This window comes from Podarcis bocagei (genome assembly GCF_964188305.1).
Source record: "Podarcis bocagei genome assembly, chromosome: 4".
Classification (NCBI taxonomy): domain Eukaryota; kingdom Metazoa; phylum Chordata; class Lepidosauria; order Squamata; family Lacertidae; genus Podarcis; species Podarcis bocagei.
In genome coordinates this window covers 67399410-67421468 of record NC_138128.1, presented here as the reverse complement: position 1 = coordinate 67421468, position 22059 = coordinate 67399410, and the positions used below count along the sequence as shown (strand labels likewise).

The 22059-nt window shown below is 42.8% G+C and overlaps 1 protein-coding gene across 2 annotated transcripts in view; it reads left to right on the top strand.

Moving 5' to 3' along the window:
* KIF20B (kinesin family member 20B) overlaps positions 1–6140 on the top strand; it is a 38348-nt gene extending 32208 nt beyond the window's left edge. For both annotated transcript variants that reach the window (XM_081189548.1, XM_081189547.1), the window contains exons 30-33: positions 1881–1964; positions 2767–2911; positions 4252–4394; positions 5807–6140. In XM_081189548.1, coding sequence (XP_081045674.1) covers positions 1881–1964; positions 2767–2911; positions 4252–4394; positions 5807–5878 — 444 coding nt within the window. In that variant the 3' untranslated portion in view covers positions 5879–6140. The remainder of the gene's footprint in view (positions 1–1880; positions 1965–2766; positions 2912–4251; positions 4395–5806) is intronic.
* The last annotated feature ends 15919 nt before the right edge of the window (positions 6141–22059 follow it).

The following is a 22059-nucleotide window of genomic DNA, read 5'->3' as shown; positions in this document are numbered from 1 at the left end:
TGGGAACCGGAACGTACAACTTCCAAGGTCAAGGTACAACTGTAGTACTTAAAATATTGATTAGAAAAATTCCCAAAAGTTTCAGTCCTAAACACATCTTAAAAACTCACAAACCCATTTGATGAAGTGGGCATGAAACCTTTATGTCAGAATACATCTGTTATTCTTTAAGGTGCCGCAAGAAGCTTTGTTGTGCTTTAATTATATCATATTTTAGTTGCCCCTCTGGACTGTTCCCAGTTGGAAACATAAATTCCGTCTTCTAGTCAGTTGCTGTCATCTAAGCAAAGGCGGCTCAAGCCAATGCATAGAGGACATCTCTGTATTTCCCAGGCGGAGGAGGTCACAGCCCAGGGAATTTGAATTTTACTTTTAGATTGGCTTTCTAGCTGAATGCAGCCTGTACTCTGATTATTAGCAGCCTTCCAATCAGTATGTCATTGACAGTGGTAGAACTGCGTCAGGTTGTGCCCATAAAATATCTGGCCTTCCCTTCCACATAAGAGTCCCACCAATTCATAATTAATTTTCACACTAATGGTAGGTTTCTGCTAAGGAGAGCAGTGTGTGGTCATTTTGGATCACTATCTGTGGCAGATACTTTTGGATACTTTTAACATCTGTGTTAAAACTTCAAAAGAGTGCTGCAGAAGGGACCACGTGAATTCATGAATACTTGGAGGAGGTGAGTTCACTGGAAAAATAACTGGTCTCAACTATTTTTCTTCAAGACAAATACACTCTCAAGATGCTGGAAAAGCAAAGTTAGGAATAAATGCACTTCTGATGGTCTCAGTCAGGTACTGGATCTCTTTGAGCTCTATGCTCTAGATGTATGTGTAGATGACAGCAGTATTAGTTCTTCATATTTCATGTGTAGCATCATAACACTTCAATGAAACTAAACCATAGCTAAATTCAGCTTCCAGAGCCCATCTCTCATCAACCACCTATTACCTATTGCGGATAATCTGCTATGCTAGTATACTTGTTTGTCACTCAGAACAGGAGATGTACAACAACTGAAATCAGCCTGCCAGTAACTTGTGTCAATTAATTCTAAGAGGCACTTGGGCTACAGTCTTAAGCATCTGTACCTGAAAGTAAATTCTACTAAATGGGTTGGATTTCCTGCATCAAATGGTTTTGGTGTGTGTTTGTTTTATATTGCAAGTTATGAGAAACTTGCTCAGGAACTGGGATTATAAAGCTGGCCTTTATTGGTGACAGCACTTTAAAATTCAAAAACTTAAAAAATATAATGAATGGGCTGTTTTTATTTAATTGAGTGGTGGCGATGGAGTCCTGAACTCGATCATCTTCCCATTTAGACACGCAAGCTCCCGCTATATATTCTTTAGTGGACTTTAGTGGTTTATCAAATAGTGTTTGCTACCTCACCCTTGGTTTAGCCTGAACCTACAGGGTGTCGACATCTTGACAGAAACCTGCAAAAAGGTCCTGACTATTCCACCAACCTGAATCATGCTAGCTATTCATTACAACATAAGCAAACATTCCCATCTTATTGGCCTGTATGCTGGCTGTCAATGCTAGATGCTGCCATACTGACTTCTGTAGCTACTAAAAAGTTGCCCTTTCACTTCGCTTCATTATATTTCTTTGCATAATTAACACACAGAAGAAATTAGGTGAAACTGGATTAAAACAGCGGTTTCAGTCTTTCCATTTCATTTCAGAGCATGCTTCTTGTTTAAGTAATGTTGTATAACAAGTTCATGAATTTCTGAGCATTGCTTTTAGGTAGATTTCTAACAATAGTTTTCTTTTTCCTTTGAGAAACAATAGTTTTCTTTTAACTTAAACGGCCCTTCTTAGAAATAGTACTTGGGTGCTGAGCATGCTGCTTTGTTTTTAAGGACTTCCTGAAGAGTGAAAATGAGAAGAATGCTCCATCCCCAGCTAGTACCTGGTCTGGTTCATTATCCAGAGAAAAGAAAAAGGTGTGTGTTTGCGTACATGTACGTATGTGTGCGAAGGATTGTATCCAATGACTTTAATGATGCAGTTGTCCACTTTAATATGAAATCACCATTTTGACTAGCAGATGCGCCCCAATGCTTTGGGCTGTTACAGGTCATACCCAATTTGCGTGGAGGTTCCGTTTCTGGCCCCTGCACGCATTGGTGAAGTAAGTCCATTCCAGCCTCTTTCAGGTCCAAAAGGACCCACGTCAATTGGACGTGTGCAAAATGGTCATCACCTGCACAGTCATACCTTGGAAGTTGAACAGAATCCAGTCTGGAAGTCTGGTTGACTTCCGAAATGTTCGAAAACCAAAGCGCAGCTTTGGAAGCTCCTGCAGCCAATCGGAAGCCACGGAAGCCCTGTTGGATGCTTGACTTCCGAAAGAACATTACAAAAATTGGAACACTCCTGGTTTTTGATCATTCGGGAGCTGGAACATATGGGAGCCGAGGTACGACTGTACTCAGAACACTCGTAAAGTGTTTTGGAAATCCCATTGGGGCATACCAGCACTCCAGAAACCATTAGTGTAATCCCCCCGCTGGCCTCTGGAGGGTAGTTAAGCTCTACCTTAAAATCCTGTGCAAATAACTTTTATAATAAAGGCCTCAGCTTTATTAGTTGTATTACACTGTAGCAGGATCCTGCCCCTCCCTCCAGAAGATCAGATGCTTACTTGCCCACAGACAGTTGGTTATATGATGGCAAAAGTCTTTCAGACTGCACTAGATCTCAAGCCTACCATCCTAAGTGTCGTGATGTTTTGTGTCCCTCCAGACTGCTCCTGACGGCTCTCCTCGAAAGGATTATCCCTTAAGAAGCAAACAACTTGCATCGGCTATAAGGTCACCTGGGAATGTGGGTGGGGCACTACAGAAAGTTGGCAATTTCTTTCAGAGTTCTACAAACCTACAGTCCAAAGGTAAACAGCAAACCAGAGATTAATTTATTTCATCTCCTAAAGGTTTTCTGTAACTCCTACTCTAAAGGAGACAGCTTATGTTGAATCACATGGGGGAAGAACTGAGTTTTCATGTCTGGGGGATCTGTCTTCCATTTCCCCTGTTTGCAGTTTTTTCTGGGAGGCACACTTAGAGCTGTAATAACACTCTTGTAGTCTGATCCTCTTGCAGAGCAAGGACTTGGAGGTGGCTTCAGCCCCTTTGCTGCAGCATTGTCAAACATTGGTTTGGGTGTGAGGCTAGGACTGGGGAGACCTGGGTTTGAATCTCCAATCAGCGATGAAGCTTGCAGGTGACCTTAGAGCAGTTGGTGTCATGGATTCAGAGGAGTGCTGGGAGGCACCAGCTGGAGAACCCCAAGGGGAAGAAGGCTCAGAGCCAGGGTGGGACGATGATGAGCAGTCAGAGGGAGAAGAGAGAGGGGACTGGAAGTGTCAGAGTTTAGTGAGGAGGAAGAGGCTGTGGCAGAGGGCAGTCCAGACTCACAGGCAGGAGATGAGGGGGGCCAAAAGACAGAGATAAGGCAGGCTGCTGAAGAATCTAGGGAAGCCCCCATTCCTGCTGCAACTAGCTCCCCTCACCCCTGGTCTCTCAGTACATGCAGAGAAATGAACGAGAGGCAAGTTGACAAAGCCTTAGGGTGCTGGGGAATGAACTGGGGGGGGCGACACTCAGTGGTGGGAAGGTGAGGACTTTCACTCCTCACAACTGTCTCATTGGGGCAAGACCTATTGGGAAGGGTTGATAGGATCACTAAGCCTGCACTGTTTTGGTTTCTTTGAATAAAGAGTTAACTTCACTGATGGCAGTGATTTTTATTGCTGACTGACACTTGACTCCTGACAATTGCTTTCTCTCAGCCTGACCTTCCTCAGGGCTGTTGTCAGGTTAAAAGGGGAGAGGGGGGAAGAACCACATATCCTACCTTGAGCTCCTTGGAGGAAAGGTAGGAAAGGTAGGCTATACACTGTGCCCATTTTTGCTACATGCATTCCAGTTGTCTTGGTCCTGGCTTGTGAAACCGGACATCAGGAGAGTATCTTTTTGATGAAGGTTTCAGTGTGGTGGCTTAGGTAAAAGAACAGCACAAGCAATAAGATGTGCTTGCCTTATATTTACTTATTTGCATTATACTTATTTCAAATGGTTCCTATTACATTTTTTAAAAAATTGCTACCTTTATTTGCTGTTCATTTGATATATGGTCTGCTGCTGTGGATGCAATCCTGTGGGGAAGGGATGCACCTGTGCAGTTTTGCACATAACAGAAGGGTAAAATGTTGCGAAATGCCTCTTCCAGCCAAGAAGCTGATGGCAACGATGAAATCTCCCAGATCTACGGAGCAGGAGTCCATTAAAGAAAATGATAGCAAGCCAAAGCGAGCAAGGCGCAAGCTGTACACAATGGATATTTCTTCCCCTATGGAGTTCTCTGGACAAGTGGTAAGCGGTATCGTGAAAAAAGTTTTTTTTAAGGAAGCTGCCCTTGGGGGACAACTCATCTGATAAATTAATTTATTACCTCTCCTTCAGTCCAAGATCCTGGAGTGGGGGTGTATCATAACTATTTAAAAGACAACATTAAAAAAATTGTTTAAAACAAATTGCAATCGCAGGGATAGAGTGGGTCCTAGACAGTTACATCTCGTGCCAAAGGCCAGGGTAAAGTTTGTCTTCAGCATACAGTGAAAACTACTATTGAAGGTACAAGATGCATGAGCTCCACAGCTTAGGGGCTGCCACAGAGAATGGGACACCTCCAAGCACCTGAGAGCGTAGAACAGCCAACAGGGCCGCCTTCGTTCATCTTAACACCCATGACGTGCTGTAAGGAGGAAGTCTTTCAGCTAGTTGGGTCCAAGTCATTTAGGGCCAACTAATGTGAGCATACCTTGAATCAGCCCTGGAAATGAGCTGGCAGCCAACTGGACACTATTATATAGCACAGATAGACGAAAGGGATTTAGGCTGTGTTTAACCCTCTTTCCCTATGCTTCCTGCTATTGGAAGCTGCATTAAACAAATATGCTAGCTTAATCTACTGGAAGTATGGCGGAACAAACACATTTCATTTTATGCCAGAGGCTCTCTTCTCCCGCCACCAAGCCATGATTTTACGCATATCTGCTAAGGTCCGCTGGGACTTAATCCGAAGTAAACACACATAGAATTGTAGTAAGGACTTGCTACCAAGGGCAAACCTGTTTCAGCTAGGGTTTCCAGGAGGGCTTCTGATTCCCATGTGGTCGACAATGGCAACAACTGAGAGGTGTCTTCCTCTCTAAATTAGCCTCTTGAAACAAAGTGGATTTTGGGGCAAGGGGCAGGAGTGGATTTTGTTGTGAAAGGGTTATGAGGCCAGTTCTGATTCTGAACACGATTCCTGGGATTAGGATGTGCTCATAGGTACCCTGTTTCTTGGTGCACATCCTTTCCTGAGCTGCTATTTTGTACCTGTCTCTGATTGTAGAACCCTGAGGTGTGCCTACGCCCCTACGCCTGGTCTGAGTAGTTCATCATGAGTTCAGATTCCTTGTCAGTCCACATGGGACAGAGTGTAAGATCTTCATTTCTACATGACTTAGTCAACTAACTTCTGGGAGGGGTTCAAGAATCTTTATCATGAGCATAGGGGTGCAATTACTGAGACAGCAAAGCCATTTGTCCCTGAGAGTAAGCTGTCCAGGCACGCAGGGCCCTCAATCATGGAAAACACTCTGAAGTCTAGAGATTCCTGGCCACTGATCTCACACTTCTATACCGTTCCAAAAAAGTTCTTAGAAAAGTTTCACTTAGTTTGGTCCAGTAGTTATTCACTTGATCTGTTAACAGCAGTTCCTTAAATTCCTTTTCAGATCGTAATGGATCAAAAGGAAAGCGATCACGAAATCATCAAGCGACGGCTCCGGACAAAAAAACCACATTGATTTTAGTGTGGGTTATGTGTTGTTGTGTTGGTTTTTTTTTAAACTTTTTTTTTTTACAGAGAATCATGTACATAACATAATCCTCAGCAGTTGAATTTCGGAGCACAGCTCTTCTAAAGTGGAAAGTGGGTGTAGATTGGAAATAGTATAGCATCTGTACTATTAGTTATATGTACAACTTTGTGCATCCTACTAGTGTTTTGAAATTCCTGTATAGGCTTTGTTGCAGCTGGGAGGATTAAAATAATCGACATTGTTTTGATGTGTGTGTTTGTGTATGTCTTTGTTTCCATCTATTCTCTCCAGAGACAATAATCCACAGCAGTTGTTCTGATCCACAGACCCAAACAAGGGTCTGTGTGAGTGGTTTGATGCAGGGATACCAAAGCAGATTGTCAAAAATGCCAGAATGGCCAGCTCTAATGCTCTGTTAAAGAAGAATGAAAACTTACAGCACAACCTGCAAAGCCTCACTGCCTTTACAGACATGGGATGGACACCACAGCACTGAGAGGTTGTGATGACTTTTCCACCAAGCGCTAATATGTTAACCATTGCTTATATCGAAGACAGCATACATCAGTTTGGCCAGAACCTCCACCTGACCCATGAGGGCATAAGTGGCAACTATCCAAGGCTTACTGATATCTCCTGTCTTTGGGCCCAGAGCCCAGCATCCCAGGGCCCACATAAAAGTGAGCCAATTAGCATATATCAAAGCAAGTGACTATAATCATATATGAGCTCACTCTTGTAAAAGCTACCAATTAATTGTAGGGTTATCTCGACTACCAAGATGGTGTTTGCAGAGCTTCCAGAACATCCAGTGTTGAGTGCATTCTGTGAGTCTGTACTTGTACCAGGTCAAATTAGAAATTTGGCATGGGGCTGACAGTTTCAGAATCTTTGCTTTCATTGCATATTTCTTTTTAATCAACTTCATCATCATCATCATCATCATCACTTATATCCGCCTATCTGACAGGGTTGCCCCAGCCACTCTAAAATCTTCCCTACCCAGGGAAGTTGTATAGTTACGTATCTCCTTAGCATCTGATGGAATAGCTTTCCACAGGGCGAGTGCCACTGCTGATAAGACCCTCTGCCTGTAACCTCACTTCTCGCAGGGAGGGAACCGCCAGAAGGCCCTCACTTCTCGCAGGGAGGGAACCTCCAGAAGGCCCTCAGAGCTGGGCCTCAGTGTCTGGGCTGAACGATGGGGGTGGAGATGCTCCTTCAGGTATACTGGGCTGAGGCCATTTAGGGCTTTAAAGGTCAGCACCAAGACTTTGAATTGTGCTTGGAAACATACTGGGAGCCAGCAACCTGAGTTTATAGACTGGGGAGGGGAATCTTAATTTCAGGCAGTCTTTGGCATTATTTGGTCTCCCAACACTGCAGTCAACTCCTCTCCAGACCACTCCTCTCTGAATTGCTCTGTACATGTGCAAGAGGAATGAGTGGCTCAGAGAGAAAACTATATTTTGATGCAGGTGCAGTTCATGTTCCACCCACAATTCGCTGCAGCCTTCAAATCTCAACAGCCCCTTCATAAGAAAAAGAGTCTCCACTCCTCTATTAAAGCTATGAAGGCTGTTTAAAACTTGCCAGCAGCGCCCACTTGGGGGTGGGAGGGTTGTGAAGCTGAGCTGTACTTCAAGTATTATTTGCTTCTGGTAGTGGCACTCATAAGAAACTTCCACCTGAGTTCACCTTGTGTGTGTGGGATCACCTTTATGAGCTCCGAGAAGTGGCTGCCCCCACTAAGTTGCTACAAGTATATTAAGACAGCCTCTGTATTCCATATTTATCACTCCAAATAGGTTGGCTCCCCACCCCCCACCCCAATCATTTTGTTTCAATGACAGCAGAGGCGAACACTTTAAAAAACTGCCTTCTTTTCTGTGAAATAATGGAATTTAAGTGAAACTCCATTAAGAGAGAGAGCTCTTCAGCTTGGTTAGGGCTGTTTTGATGTACCCAGTTCTAAATGCATTGGTTTCGCACTGAGATAATCTCTGTTTTTAAAAGAAAAACAAATTAACAAGTGTTCTTGGGCTAAATCCGAACAGTATATACTTACTTTAATGACTGTGCTAATGCACATTTGTGCAACTGGCAGGGAGCGAAATTAAGCACTTCAAAAAGTCTCACCACATTAATTCTTCACTTCCCTCAGCCAACACAAAATGTGTGCTCTTCTTTATCTTCTAGTGTCCAAGCAACATATGGAAGTATTGAGGACTGAGCCCCACATTAATTCTGTGTGGTAGCTCCGTGCGGGTCGCCTTCTGGCAATGTTTGTCCTCCCAATGTTGCAGTTTGAGTGTGAATTTGTTAGATTTGACAAAAACAATGAGCACGAAAACTGGCCTTTTCATTGCTCCTCACCATGCTTCCAATAGGTTGTCAGCCTTAGTTCAAAAAGCTGTGTAGGTGTGTGTGTTCAGTTAATATATTTGTTCTTCTTAAACAAATTTAATATGAAATTCTAAATTTAAAAAAGGACTTTGGAAAGAAGTGGTTTAATGATGTCAAAGGATTGCAGTAAGTTGGCAGCGCACCCAGCAATGTCTTATGCTATAGAACAGGGATGGGGATTCTTTTTCACCCTGGCATGTGTTTCCTTCTGGACAGCATCCTGAGGACCACATGCCATTGGTAGGCATAGAAGTGAAAGCAAAATTTACATTTGCATAGCTGAGCCGGCTATGTTCTACACCCCTGCCTCCTGTATCCTGCATTTAGGCAAGCAAGATGCTTTATTAGAGTTCAAGGACAGATTCACACCAGGCAAAAGTACTTGAGGGAGAAAACGGGGCCAGTAATTCTGTGTGGCCAGACGGAGAGTTCCATGGGTCACAGAGAGACCTAGAGGGCTTGCTGTTCCCATCCCCTGCTATACACACACACAACTGGTTTCCCCCCGAACTCAAGATATTTGAAGACGATTGAATATTACTTTATTTTATATAAGTCGCTCCATTTTAAAGTTATGTTTTAGTATGACTTTCTTCTATTGGATCTGATCATCATAAGGTGTGTGTTGTATATTTTGTTGCTATAAATAAACCACCTTGTGTATAGTAATACAGAAAGGCTGTACACAAATTAAAAGTGAAGTGAAATGAAATGAAAAATAGACTTGGAAAGAAGATAGTTTATCTGGGCAAAATGCAGCGTGCTTGCTTCTACAAACAACTTGTAGGTCAAATGATGTATGTCTGTACACAAACTTGGTCAAAACTCCACACATCTAACCAGGATCCGCTAGATGGCGCTTCAACACTTAAAAACAAAAATCTCATTTAAAGAAAATCTGGTCTCAAACGACTTATTTCCCCTGAGCCACAGAAATAAAAGGGAAGTAAATAACTTTTTAAAAAATCTAAACTAAGGCATTAAATAACAAGGCCTACGGGTCACTTTTGAGGACTAGTCTAATTTGCGCAGCTTCTAGTCTTTGTTAGAATAAGGCAGGAAGTAATAAATTGCACATGGCACGGCCTAACGTGTGGCATGTCAAGCTGCTACAAATAATAGATTATTTGTTCTAAAGGCGGGAAAGGTTTTTTGGCACAAAAACTTCCAACCAGTGGCTAGACGGCAGGCCTTGCCTTCCAAACTATTTTCATTGCTTTTAAGTAATCCCTTTTAAAAAGAATTTGTTTAATAGCCAATCACTCCTATTTATTTTAATGCTGGTATTATTACTATTATTTTATTTATTTGTCACTGAAATTATGTTGCGCCCTTCCTCCTCAAGGTGCCCAACTCTAGAAGAGCTGCGAAAGCAAAAATATCTAACTTGGGTGGTGCTTCTTAAAACCAACCCAAGTGCAAATATATTGGTATAGTCATTTCTGCAGCATCTGTCACACAAGAAAAGGTAGAAGAAACAAACTTCATTAGTAGCTACAGAAGCCACTTTTAGGCATCGTTGTTCAGGCTGCTTTCCAAAACTGGATAGGTCTGCCCTCTGTTGGAGAAGTCCTGGAGTAAGAGGCAGATCATGTGAGATCAGAAGGGCTTTAGCTCATTGGTAGAACATCTGCATTACACCCAGAAGGTCCATAATTGAAGCATCTCCTGGAAACATCTCTGATGAAAATAAGGATATCCCATTCCATAATGATAATTTTACTATTTATACCCCACACACCTTACTGGGTTACCCCAGCCACTCTGGGTAGCTTCCAACATACATAATTAAACATTAAACATTAAAAAAGCCACTTCCCTATGCAGGATTGTCTTCAGACGGCTCAGGGGTTGCATAGCTCCATACCCTCCAACATTTCTGCAACGAAAATCAGAGCATCCTAAGGAAAAGTGGGATGTTCTGAGATCAAATCAGAAACCAGGACCTCTAAATCAGGGGCATCCCTGGAAAATAGGGACACTTGGAGGGTCAGTGTAGATATTACTGAACCAGAAGGGCCCAGTGGTCTTGATGCACATAGAGACCTATAAGCTCAGCTAACTAGCCAGGCTAGAGGCCTTGTGTCTATTGTTTCTTTGTAGTGCCTTATCTTGTGCTAGGAGCAGCTTTACTGCGGCAGCTAGACTGGTGACTGGGGTGGCCGCCGAGACCATATAACACCGGTCTTGAAAGACCTACATTGGCTCCCAGTACATTTCCGAGCACAATTCAAAGTGTTGGTGCTGACCTTTAAAGCCCTAAACGGCCTCGGTCCAGTATACCTGAAGGAGCGTCTCCACCCCCATCATTCTGCCCGGACGCTGAGGTCCAGCGCCGAGGGCCTTCTGGCGGTTCCCTCATTGCGAGAAGCAAAGCTACAGGGAACCAGGCAGAGGGCCTTCTCGGTAGTGGCGCCCGCCCTGTGGAACGCCCTTCCAGCAGATGTCAAAGCGATAAACAAATACTTGACATTCAGAAGACATCTTAAGGCAACCCTGTTCAGGGAAGTTTTTAACGTGTGATATTTTACTGTATTTTTGGTTTTTATGGAAGCCGCCCAGAGTGGCTGGGGAGGCCCAGCCAGATGGGCGGGGTATAAATAATAAATTATTATTATTATTATTATTATTACTCTCAAGGTTGTAAACACATTCCTAAGTGTCTACATTTGACAATGAGATGTGCTGTGCTCACATGTACTAACCCTCTCAGGTAGAAAAGAATGCAAAGAGACCATGTCCAGGAAGGGTTGCTTAGTGAGGGAGTCCTTTGTTTCCTTGCCTAATGAATAGGTAATGAAGGAAAGACCATACATGGTATAATCAGTATTGTGTTGGAACTTTAGATTGGAGGAAGTTTATGCATATGTGTTGCTTTAATAGACAACAGCTATGTATATTAAGCAGGCCCCACCCTTTTGGGCTGGCTCAGCTTTTGGAGAGTGACCCTACTGAGCCATTATTGCTAGCAATAAACACCCTTTGTTTTCTCACCGCCATGTGGAGATTTCGTTCAGCCTCAAACGTTAATTTTGCTACAGTCTGACTCTGTATTAGTGTTCCTCTGGCAAAGCTGCAGGATGTTTTCTCAAGAATTCATCTACAGTTGCAAATTTCTGCTATACTTCTTTGTGCTTTATCCTTCTGTGTACTTTGCACACATTTCCTGGTGGAAATGATTATATAAAAAATGAGGTTGAATATGGCTGCATCATTCCCTATCCACGTATACACACTTTGCTTCAAAGGGTTTTATTGGCCCATGCTTTGAAATGATTGTTACTACTGCTCTGTGGCTTTTACAATTATGCTTCCCCACCCTGCTGTGCTCTGTTGATCTGCTGCAGCCATTAATCTGGTGCTGGATTTGATTTGTGTTTTTATGTTGTCTGTTTTGAAATTCTGGATTGTATGTGCATTTAGCTGAAAGGTGGGCTATAGAAGCTGATTTTAAAAAATAAAAATAAATGCCCAGATTACAGGTTGCCCTCTATGTAACTGGGACCGTATACGGTCAGGAAAAATGCGCAGAGCAAAGAAAATGTGAGATCTGTGTGTGGCGGCAGCAGGAGGACAGGCGGATGACGATATGTGTTATAGCTTTGGTTGGTTTAGCTACTAACAACAAACTCTAATTTACTGGGAACTCCAGGCCAGGGCACCAGGACAAGAAATTGTGCAAGCTTGGGGTGGCTCCATTGATTGGTGGTGCTCCCATCATTATGGAGCTCCCTCTTGATGGAGCTTCACCATGTTCCCTCTCTTTTGAGGCTTGTGATGGAAGGTCTAGACCCGCTTTCCCCAACTTGGTACCCATCAGGTGTTTTGGACCAAGTTCCCATCAGTCCCACCCAGAACATCACAACAACCCTGTGAGATGGACCTGAGAGAAGAATTGACCTAAGCTTGCCCAGGGAACATAATCACTCTGCAAGGATTTGAACACAGGTCTTCCCACTGCAAGTCCAACATGCTGTCTACTCCATAACACTGGTTCTCAAGAAGAATGAAGGTGGATGCCATAAGACTAGACCTTTTTTGCCTTCTATCTGTCCAGAAATATTTTGAGCCAACAATAACATTTCTACAATGTGTGTGTGCATCATGTGTAATATGTAATTTTAATAGTTGACCTTATCTTTCAGAAAGCTCTCTATCCTACTCCCCTCTGATCCATCCCCGTGGACATTATGTTCAAATCTCCTTCTGCCCTTAATCAAATATTTAAATCTCTTTAAAAATGCCACGCTGTCATCTTGTTAATGTTAGCTATGATAAGGGGAATGAGGATTTTGGCACAGCACAGCACTATGTGTCACTCAAGAGGGTAACGAAATGGAAAAAAGACCTCCTTAATGGAGCTGAGATGGAAGAGGAACTGAGGGGCCAAGTGTTGAGTGTTTGCTACAGACCTGCCATTTCCTGTCATTTCCGATTCTGTTTACAGAATTCAAGCACCGAGTGGCTCTGGATGGACAGGACTGTTCTAGAGAACCTAGCTTTAAAAATTGTGTGTGTGTCTGGCATTTAAAGATATTATCTCTGATCCATTGAAGGAAGAATGAGCAAAACAAAGAATTCCAAAATGCCCAGGTATGTGTGTGACACAAGAGCTTGTATACTGCAGTGATGCCAGGTGTGTACTTTGTTCCTGACTGCTTTTCAGGCAGTAGTTTGTTTCATATGAGGAACTGTGAGGGGTGATGCCCTCAGATTGGTGGAGTGAGGGTCATCTATGGGTAGGGGAGGCACATCATTGTTTCTCTTGACCTGGAGAGTTACAAACTGTTGCCAGAATGTCACACTGACTGGCGCCACATGACAGCCACATTACAGGTGCATCCCTCCTTCCCCCCCACGCTTAGAGGTTATTTCCAGAAGTTTCTGTATGTTCTTCAGCTCTCTTAAGTGCTCTACAAGTATAAAGATCAACTGCACAAATATTAAAATAAAAACATTCATAACAATAACACACACAAAAAATCAAATTAAAACTCAAAGCAACCATAATTAAAACACCCCACCCCCAAAAAATCCAATTGAAACAATACAAACATTAAAACAAGAGACCCAGGTTGAGGAATTGGGGAAATGCCTGTGTGAACAGATGCGTCTTCAAAAGCCGGTGGAATGCCAATACAGATGGGCAGTGGAGTTTGGTGCATTAGGACCAATGGAGCGCTGCCATGCCAATCTGAGCCTGCCCTTAGTTCAGCCCCTACCAGTCTGCCTTCTTGCTGGAATCCTCCTTCGTCTCAGTGTTGCCTTTGTAGAACTCATCAGGGGGGAGGATGGAAGTAAAACCAGGGTGGATTGGCTTCACCTGTAATTGGCTCTAGCTCCACCTACTGTTTGTCTCAGTGGGCACCTGGCACTACAGAAAAGGACAATTCTCTTGCAGCTAATCATGCAAAAAGGGGGGGAGCAGGGAAGCAAGCTCTCCTCAGTTCTTCTAGCTGAAGCTAGGTGGGATTCTATGAGGCAGGAAACAACCAACAGCCTTCTGGGATCTAAAGTATCCTGGATCCAAGCTTTTCAGGGCCTTGTATATTAATTTGAGGATGAGGCATATCCCCTCTGTGGGGACTTGCACACAGAAAAAGACTGCAGAGACATGCTTTAAGGCAACGCAGATTTCAACATGAGCAGCCTTAGTTTCAACCCTTAACTTTCAGATTTTGGAGGCAGAGCAAATTTGGGAGAGCCAAACCGAAAGCACAAAGCAGACACACACAAACTGTTTCTGACCATTAATACAGTGTGAAAAGTTGATCTATATAAGACAACTGCCTCTTGTGGTGGTGGTGGGGAGAATTATTTTAAACATCTCTTTTTTCGCAGTAAGTGTCTCAAGTATTGATGTAAAACAGTGAGAAGAGGTTGGTGAATGATCTTACAATGTTCAGTTGCTGTAAACTCAGGGGGAAATGCCATCTTGAAATGTTTTGGTGAGCATTCTTAAGCTTGATTCACGAGCTGTGCTTTTACATTTCAAAACACTGCCTGAAGGATGTATCACTCTTTTGACTTTCGAAAATGGCTTCTTAAGAAGAAGTGGTGCCTGGATATAAAGGAACGCAACTGGCAAAGCATTTTGTGCACAAGATGTTTTTTTTACAGAATAATGAGTTGTTACAAGTATCAGAGTTGCCATCTTTCCTATGTCTCTTGCTTCATCTGTTGTAAAACATGTCTCTGCAGTCTTTTTCTGTGTGCAAGTCCCCACAGAGGATATATGCCTCATCCTCAAATTAATATACAGGGCCCTGAAAAGCTTGGATCCAGGATACTTTAGATCCCAGAGCTCAGGAGGTCTTGAAAGTCAATCACTGATGTCACACAGAGGAAGGCTGTTGGCTGTTCCTGCCTCACAGAATCCCACTTAGCTTCAGCTAGAAGGAAGGCATTTAGTGTTGCTTGTCCATACTCTTCACTAATATACGCATTTGAGGAGCATGGGGTGTTAGGGGAGGGGGTAGTACCTTTGGTGAGAGACATGTTGTGCTCCTTCTGGGGTTGTTTGTCTACCTTTGGTCTCCATCCTGCACTCAGTTCTCACCTGTGGCTCCTAGAAGCTACCAGCTAAACCAGGTGAGCTTAGCTGATGGGTCCCAAACCCCTGGTGAGTTAGGAATTTCCCCTGCATGCGAAGACAGGCTCTGGCAGATTGACCAGACAAGACAAATAATGGGTCCAATGGTCAAGAAGGTGATTTCTGCAAGTGCTGTAGAGAGAAGTAAGGGGCAGTTGGGGCTCATCAACCTGGGAATGTAGGCAGTCTAGGAGAAGGAAAACTCTGATCCTAACCTCTGCTGCCTTGTAGGATATATTTGGGAGGAGAAAAGGCTAAAGTGTAAACCCTACACAAATCTGGCGAGGAGTCCCTCAGATGGTTGGATAGTGATTTATACGCTTCCTTCCAGCAACCCCTGCAGCCAAGCTGGTGCTAAAACGTATTGCTCTGCTTTCCTTTGGACAACAGCAGCGAGGCCAAAAGGAGGGTCCTGTCATCTGGGCAGTCAAGGACCTCCATACACACTTCCCAGGCTTGCACCCCGGAGAGGTCACTTTGGTGCTGCAAACACAATGGTTTGATTTCACCCCTGGAGATGCACTCCATTGTCTCTCAAGATGACAACAACAACATCATATGCATTTATATGCACACTTTAGTACATGCAGAGCACACGACTCAGATAAGTGTGAATCTTGAAGGATGTTTTAGTCCACCTCTTGTTTTGGAGATCACAGATAAGGTAAGTTCAGCTTGAAATGTGAACTGGGTCGAATTCTCCCCTGTCGCTCGGTGTGAGGCACAGGCAGAGGGGACAAAATGAAGTCATCCTGCAGTGGCGGGAAAGGGAAGTGGATTTTCTCCATTGCTAGCAAATGAAACTGAACTGATTTAAGGTTCCGGTAACAAGGTTTCTGCCGCTAGAGCTCTCTGGAGTGGGATTGTTTCTCAGTGCTGAAGGAGAGAAAATGACTAAGTGGGTGTTTGAAAGAGCAACGGCAAAACAGCTTGACAGATTTTTAAGTAAAGACAAAACTTTTGTGGTAATTGCATTTATGGGATGAATGTCCCTTGTTGTTGCAATAGTGATGCCTCACAGCAGCAATCAAGGAAGAAATGCCCTCTGCAATCAATACAGATGTTGTTTGAGACTCATTTCTCTCTTGGCAATTTCCTGAGAGCCAAGGTGTTGATTCTCTCCCCACCATTTTGATCATGCAAAAGTCTCTCTCTTTAACCTCCTGGCTACATTTCTACATGTGGTACTAAAATGCATCACTCGTCGTTTTCAGATCTATTTGGTTTTTAAAAAAATGGTAAATAGCTGATGGGTGACGCTCCTAATCAAGACTGCAACCATGCTGGGAGAAAGCTTAACCCTTTCTTTCGTTATTGTGGGCCTGATGAAAAAACCCTCTCCCCACCCGCAGTGGAAGCTACAAATAACACGGGGGGGGGGGGGATAGTTGCACTGTGCTTGAGAGTGGGGAGAGGAGGAGAAGAGGTCTCACTCATAAATGATTGTGCAGAGTAGGAACCTGTGACCCACCAGATGGGACTCCAACTCCCATCAGCCACCCCAACCAATCATGATTGATGTTGGGAGTTGTAGTCTAGCAGTATAGGGAAGGCCACAGGTTCCCCACCCCTGATGTAAAGTTACCACTTGGCAAAACAAACACTTGCACTCTTCTTCAGAAGCAGCAAGGCACAAAATTTCCCCCTCCATTTTTTAAAAATGGACACAACCCATAAAGACTGTAGTGACATTCTTAGCGCCCTCTGTTCCTATGAATAATGGCTATAAAGCAATCATAAAATGAAACTTCTCACTCTTTGGGGAAAGGTGGAGGTAAGGTAACCTGCAAGACTAAAAGATGAATGGAGAGAACAGAAGAGCCCGCAAAGGTTACGAAATCTGTAAAAAAAATAAGCCTGCAGAAGCCCATAGCTTCAATGTGCTTTAAGCATACCTCTACTGAATGGCTGCAGTGCAGCTCAGATTGAAATGTCTTTTTATGAGTGAAAGGGAAATTGGTTCTTCAAGGATTCTTTCTGGCAGCAGGTATTTTTTCCCCAGACACTGGTTAGGATCCAGACTGTATTAACTGAACCTAGGCCCCATTGATTTTCAGTGTGAAAAGTTTATCACAACAACTACATTAATTTGCTCTTATTTCAGTGGGGACTACTTGCAACCAGCTAACTACTTCCAACCCATAGTTGTGCCCAACAAAGAAAGCTGAATAGGAAACACCACCTTTTAAAGAAGAAACATTTCCTGGTAAAGATGTCTGAGGTTAGTTGGGCTGCTTGTGAGCAATATCCTCTTGTGCATTTCTGATCAGATGTAAAAAGAAATATGAGTTGCACAAGTTGCCCTGTTGATTCTTGCCAATTGCCCCCTGCTTCCAGCGTTCCTGTCCATGGAGAGACATCTCCTTAGCAAATGTGATTCATTGACTGCTCTGCCAGGGTCCTTGCCAGCATTTCTGCTTTTGTCTCATTAGTCCTCCCTTGCCCATAGCTCAGTCTCATAACTAAGAATCACAGCACTGTGAGGGATCCCTCAGATGGCCAATCCCCTGATTGACAACAATATAAAGTTACAATCTGCAGCCTATTAGGCATTGTTGAAACAGTTTATTTACAGTATAACTATTACATGTGGCCACCCTGTTCTGGCATGTTTTGACATTAATCTACCAAATCCATATGGAAGTTTGCATTTTTAATATGCATTTTTTAAAGCTCTATCTATCTATCTATCTATCTATCTATCTATCTGTCATCTATCTATCTATCTATCTATCTGTCATTCATCTATCTATCTATCTATCTATCTATCATCTATCTATCTATCTATCTATCTATCTATCTATCTATCTATCATCTATCTATCTATTATCTATCTATCTATCTATCTATCTATCTATCTATCTATCTATCTATCATCTATCTATCTATCTATCATCTATCTATCATCTATCTATCTATCATCTATCTATCTATCTATCTATCTATCTATCTATCTATCTATCTATCTATCATCTATCTATCTATTATCTATCTATCATCTATCTATCTATCTATCTATCTATCTATCTATCTATCTATCTATCATCTATCTATCTATCTATCATCTATCTATCTATCTATCTATCTATCTATCTATCTATCTATCATCTATTTTATGGGAAGTATAAAAGCTTATACTTATGGATAGCTTAAGTTTCACTCTGTGCCTTAGTCCGTGCAAATCTGGTAAGTTCATATAAAAACCCACCTATGGTATCAAAATAGGGATCAATGTTGTTTAGTATGTGATGGGGAAGTTAGACTAAAAGGTCTCTACTACATTCTAAACAACAGCGATCCCTATTTTTCTACCATATGATGACGATCAGTGCTTCCCCCCCTAGAAAAACACGTGCTGGTACTCACCATTAAGTTGTTACAGTAAGTGTCACACTTTTAAACACTTTTTAACAACGAAGCAGAGGTACCAGTACTGCATACCCTTGAGCACCCCCTGAAAAAGAGCACTGATGATGAGGATGCTCTTCATCCAAGGATCACAGCGTAGTTTACAATATAAAAACACAAAAACCCATCGCATAGTAATAAACAAAAACAATACCCCCCCCCAATGCATACTTTGGGTTGGTTGTGATTCTTTTGCACAATGTGAAAGCAGAACCAGCACTGGTTAAAACTGAACCTTCAGCTTTTTTTAAAAAAAACCACTTGTCTGCTTTTCTATTTCATCACCATCAACCATGTGCATAAGTAGCATGCAGTAGTCAAGGTCCTCTAAAGCAGGGGGAGCCAACGTTGTGCCATCTAAATATTCTAGTCTACAACTAGGGATGACCGAATATTTCCATTTTGGCTTCTCTCATTTATTTTTATTTTCCCCCATTCTTAATTTCCATTGTCCACTTTCCCCATCAGTCTGTGATTTTTTTATTATTTAAAGTCCGCACAAAAATTAATCAGCATTCATCAGGATTTTCCTCCCAAAATATATGTTTGTATGAAATTTTGCCTAATGTACACACTTCTGCAGAATAATATTCTCATATAATGCATTTTTGTAGGCAATTTGCATGAACATTTGCACTTGTACATACACTTTCCCACAGTATATGAATTTTGACATGCATTCGTTGGCTGGAGAACTGCATTGCAAAATTCAGAGAAGTGTGAATTTTGAAGGATGGCTCTTTTCCAGTTCTTGAATTGTTCTGGAAACTGTGAAATGGGTATGTCATACTTAAATGCAAACGGAAAAGAATTTCTTCCTGATCCCTAACTACAACTTTCAGTTGCTCCTGCCAGGTGTACTCAATTGTTAGGATGATGGGAGTTATAGTCAACAATGTCTGGAGGGTGCCACCATGGCTACTCGTCTTCTAAAGACTGGTGGCCTGAGATTTCATTTAAATGCATCTTTATTGTGCAATGTGGGTAGGCAACCTTGCTTATTGAATGCACACATTGAAAGCTAGAATAACCCGCGTATGAAGGCTGGGATGCCAGTCACAGATGCCCGAGGCTGCTGAACACAGCTTGAAGCACTCCCCCCCCCAACTCTTCACACCACACATATAAAAAAGAAAAAGTGAAAATAAACAGCCCTGCTTCTCTGTGTTTACTTTCTTCATAAATCTCTCGAATTATGAGAAAGAAGAGGAAAAAGCATCACAACATTTTGATTATGCATAATAAATAGCATAGCAGCTTTTGCAGTGTTTGATCTCAGTAACAATAGTAATAGTACTTAGCTCTTGTACAGTAGTCAAAGGCAACATATGTCACCACAGTAATGATCCGCAATCCAAACAAAAAGAAATCAGACAAGGAGAGGAATAGCACAAGAGGTATGTGTGTCCTCTAAGGTGTTGGCAGGGCAGCTATTTAGGCATGGCAAGGTGCAGATGTGCCTCCTCTCCAGGTTTCAGGTCACCTATGCTTATTCTTAGCGGAACACGGGTGGCACTGTGGGTTAAACCACTGTGCAGCTTGGGCTTGCTGATCGAAAGGTCGGCGGTTCGAATCCCTGCGACAGGGTGAGTTCCCGTTGTTCGGTCCCTGCTCCTGCAAACCTAGCAGTTCGAAAGCACCCCCAAAGTGCAAATAGATAAATAGGTACTGCTCTGGCCAGAAGGTAAATGGTGTTTCCGTGCGCTGCTCTGGTTTTGCCAGAAGCGGCTTAGTCATGCTGGCCACATGACCCGGAAAAACTGTTTGCGGAAGTGGATAAACGCCGGCTCCCTTGGCCTGTAAAGCAAGATGAGTGCCGCAACCCCAGAGTTGTTCATAACTGGACTTGCGTATTTGCAAATGTGCCTAGTGGTTTGCTTTATTTGAACTCTGTTACAGGTGCATGAAAAAAACAACTGCCCTCAAGACACATTAACATCCACTCTGGAGTTTCTTATGACTACATTGATGAACAGTCCTCCTAGTGCAGAAATTCAACTTAAATAAGTTCCAAAGACTTGATATATATCAGGACTTCCGGAGGCGGCGCGTTCAGCAATGGCGGTCCTCTTCAGCTGCTGAAGAGGGGCTCCGCGGAAAAGGGTCGTGCGCTGCGGCACAGCGACGACCCATTCAGAGAAACCACGGGTAGAGTGAGCCCGTGGCCGTGGGGTTCGGCGGGCACCAGGAGCGACCTCGGAAACGCAGAAGAGACCCCGTAAGGGGTTTCGGAACGTGGAGGGGGTAGCGGTGCTGTGAATCCATCGCTCTTTCCGCGGAAGTGAAGCCGCGCGGCTGCTGCTGATCAGCGCTGACCTTTCTTCTTTAAACAACTGAATTGAAACAACAGACTCGTGAGTAAGAAATTTGAGGCTTTATTTGAACCTAATTTGGTGAATTTTGGCTGAAAACGGGAGACGCTAAAAAGGAAGTCAGTCTTCCGGCTCTGTTTAAAGCATCGAGCAAAGACTCTTTAAAGCGGAAGCGTTAAAAGGAGTTCAAAAGAAGTTGGAATACACTCTGCAAATTCGGATTTGATTGCTTAAAAGTTAAAGAAAAGTTATAACAGTTTTATAAGTGGATAAAGACTGTGATTCCTCTTTCTATCTTTCTGTGGATTACAAAGTTATTAAACCCTGCTCTCGGTCTGTCTGGATACAAAGTAACATCGGACTGTGGTAACTATATATAAAAATATAAAGTCACATTGGGCTACTTTGTAAGCTGTAAAAAAGGAACTGTTGCATGCACCTTTGCAAAGAACTTTTATTCCCTGCAGTTAAAATTGACTTTGGAGGGCTCCCCCCCTGTTTTGGATTTTACTTATTTTTTTTTTCTGTGGGAACTTAATGGTGGAAATTTTTCATCCTTCTCCCTAATCTCTGGGGAGCTCCCCCTGCTGGATTGTGGATTTATTAGTCTCTGAAATCTGCTGTTTGATTTGGAATTTTTATGTCTGGATGTTTACTTTTTTTTTGGATTGTCTTTCCCATGGGATTTACAATTTGACCTTGACGCTTAGACAGCTGTGGAATGAGTGGTGCAGGAAAAACAAGGGCTGCTAAGAAAGCAAAACAAACTGAACTTTTGCAATCAACTTTGCCTGTGCAGCCACGCAGATCATCTGTTCCTATTGTGACAGGTCTGCAGGAAGGACAATTCCAGCAGCCAGCTTTTGGGGATATGGCCGCAGGAGGGCTAGACCCTGTTTCTAAAGAAATATTGGATCAGCTGGCAGCATTAAATAAGAAAGCTGATGAACAAGCAGCCAAATTTGAGGAACAAGCGGCTAAATTTGATAAGGTGACAGCTACAATTAATAAACTGACAGATCAAGTCGCTCAAAATACACAGGCAGTAGGCAAAATTGAAAAGATTACAACAGAAAATCGAAAACTAGCTCAGGAAGCAAATACTAAAGCAGACCAAAATAAAGAGAGGATTGAGGAATTAAGAGGGGAAGTAAGACCACTGAGCAGACAGGTCAATGAACAGCAAGCGTACCTGTCTATGGCAGAATTGAAAAACAGGGAAAGCAATCTTAGGTTGAGAAATATCCCAGAATCAGAAAAAGAAGACCTGATCGGCTTTCTGACAACAGAAATATCCAAGTTCTGGGGTTTGGCAGAAGAGAAGGACTTTAAAATTGTTACCGCTTTTAGATTGGGAAGAGTGGCCAAGAAGGACAAACCAAGAGACTGCTTGATCATCCTGAGATCTAAGCAGGAAAAAGATAATATACTCGGCCTACATTTTAAAA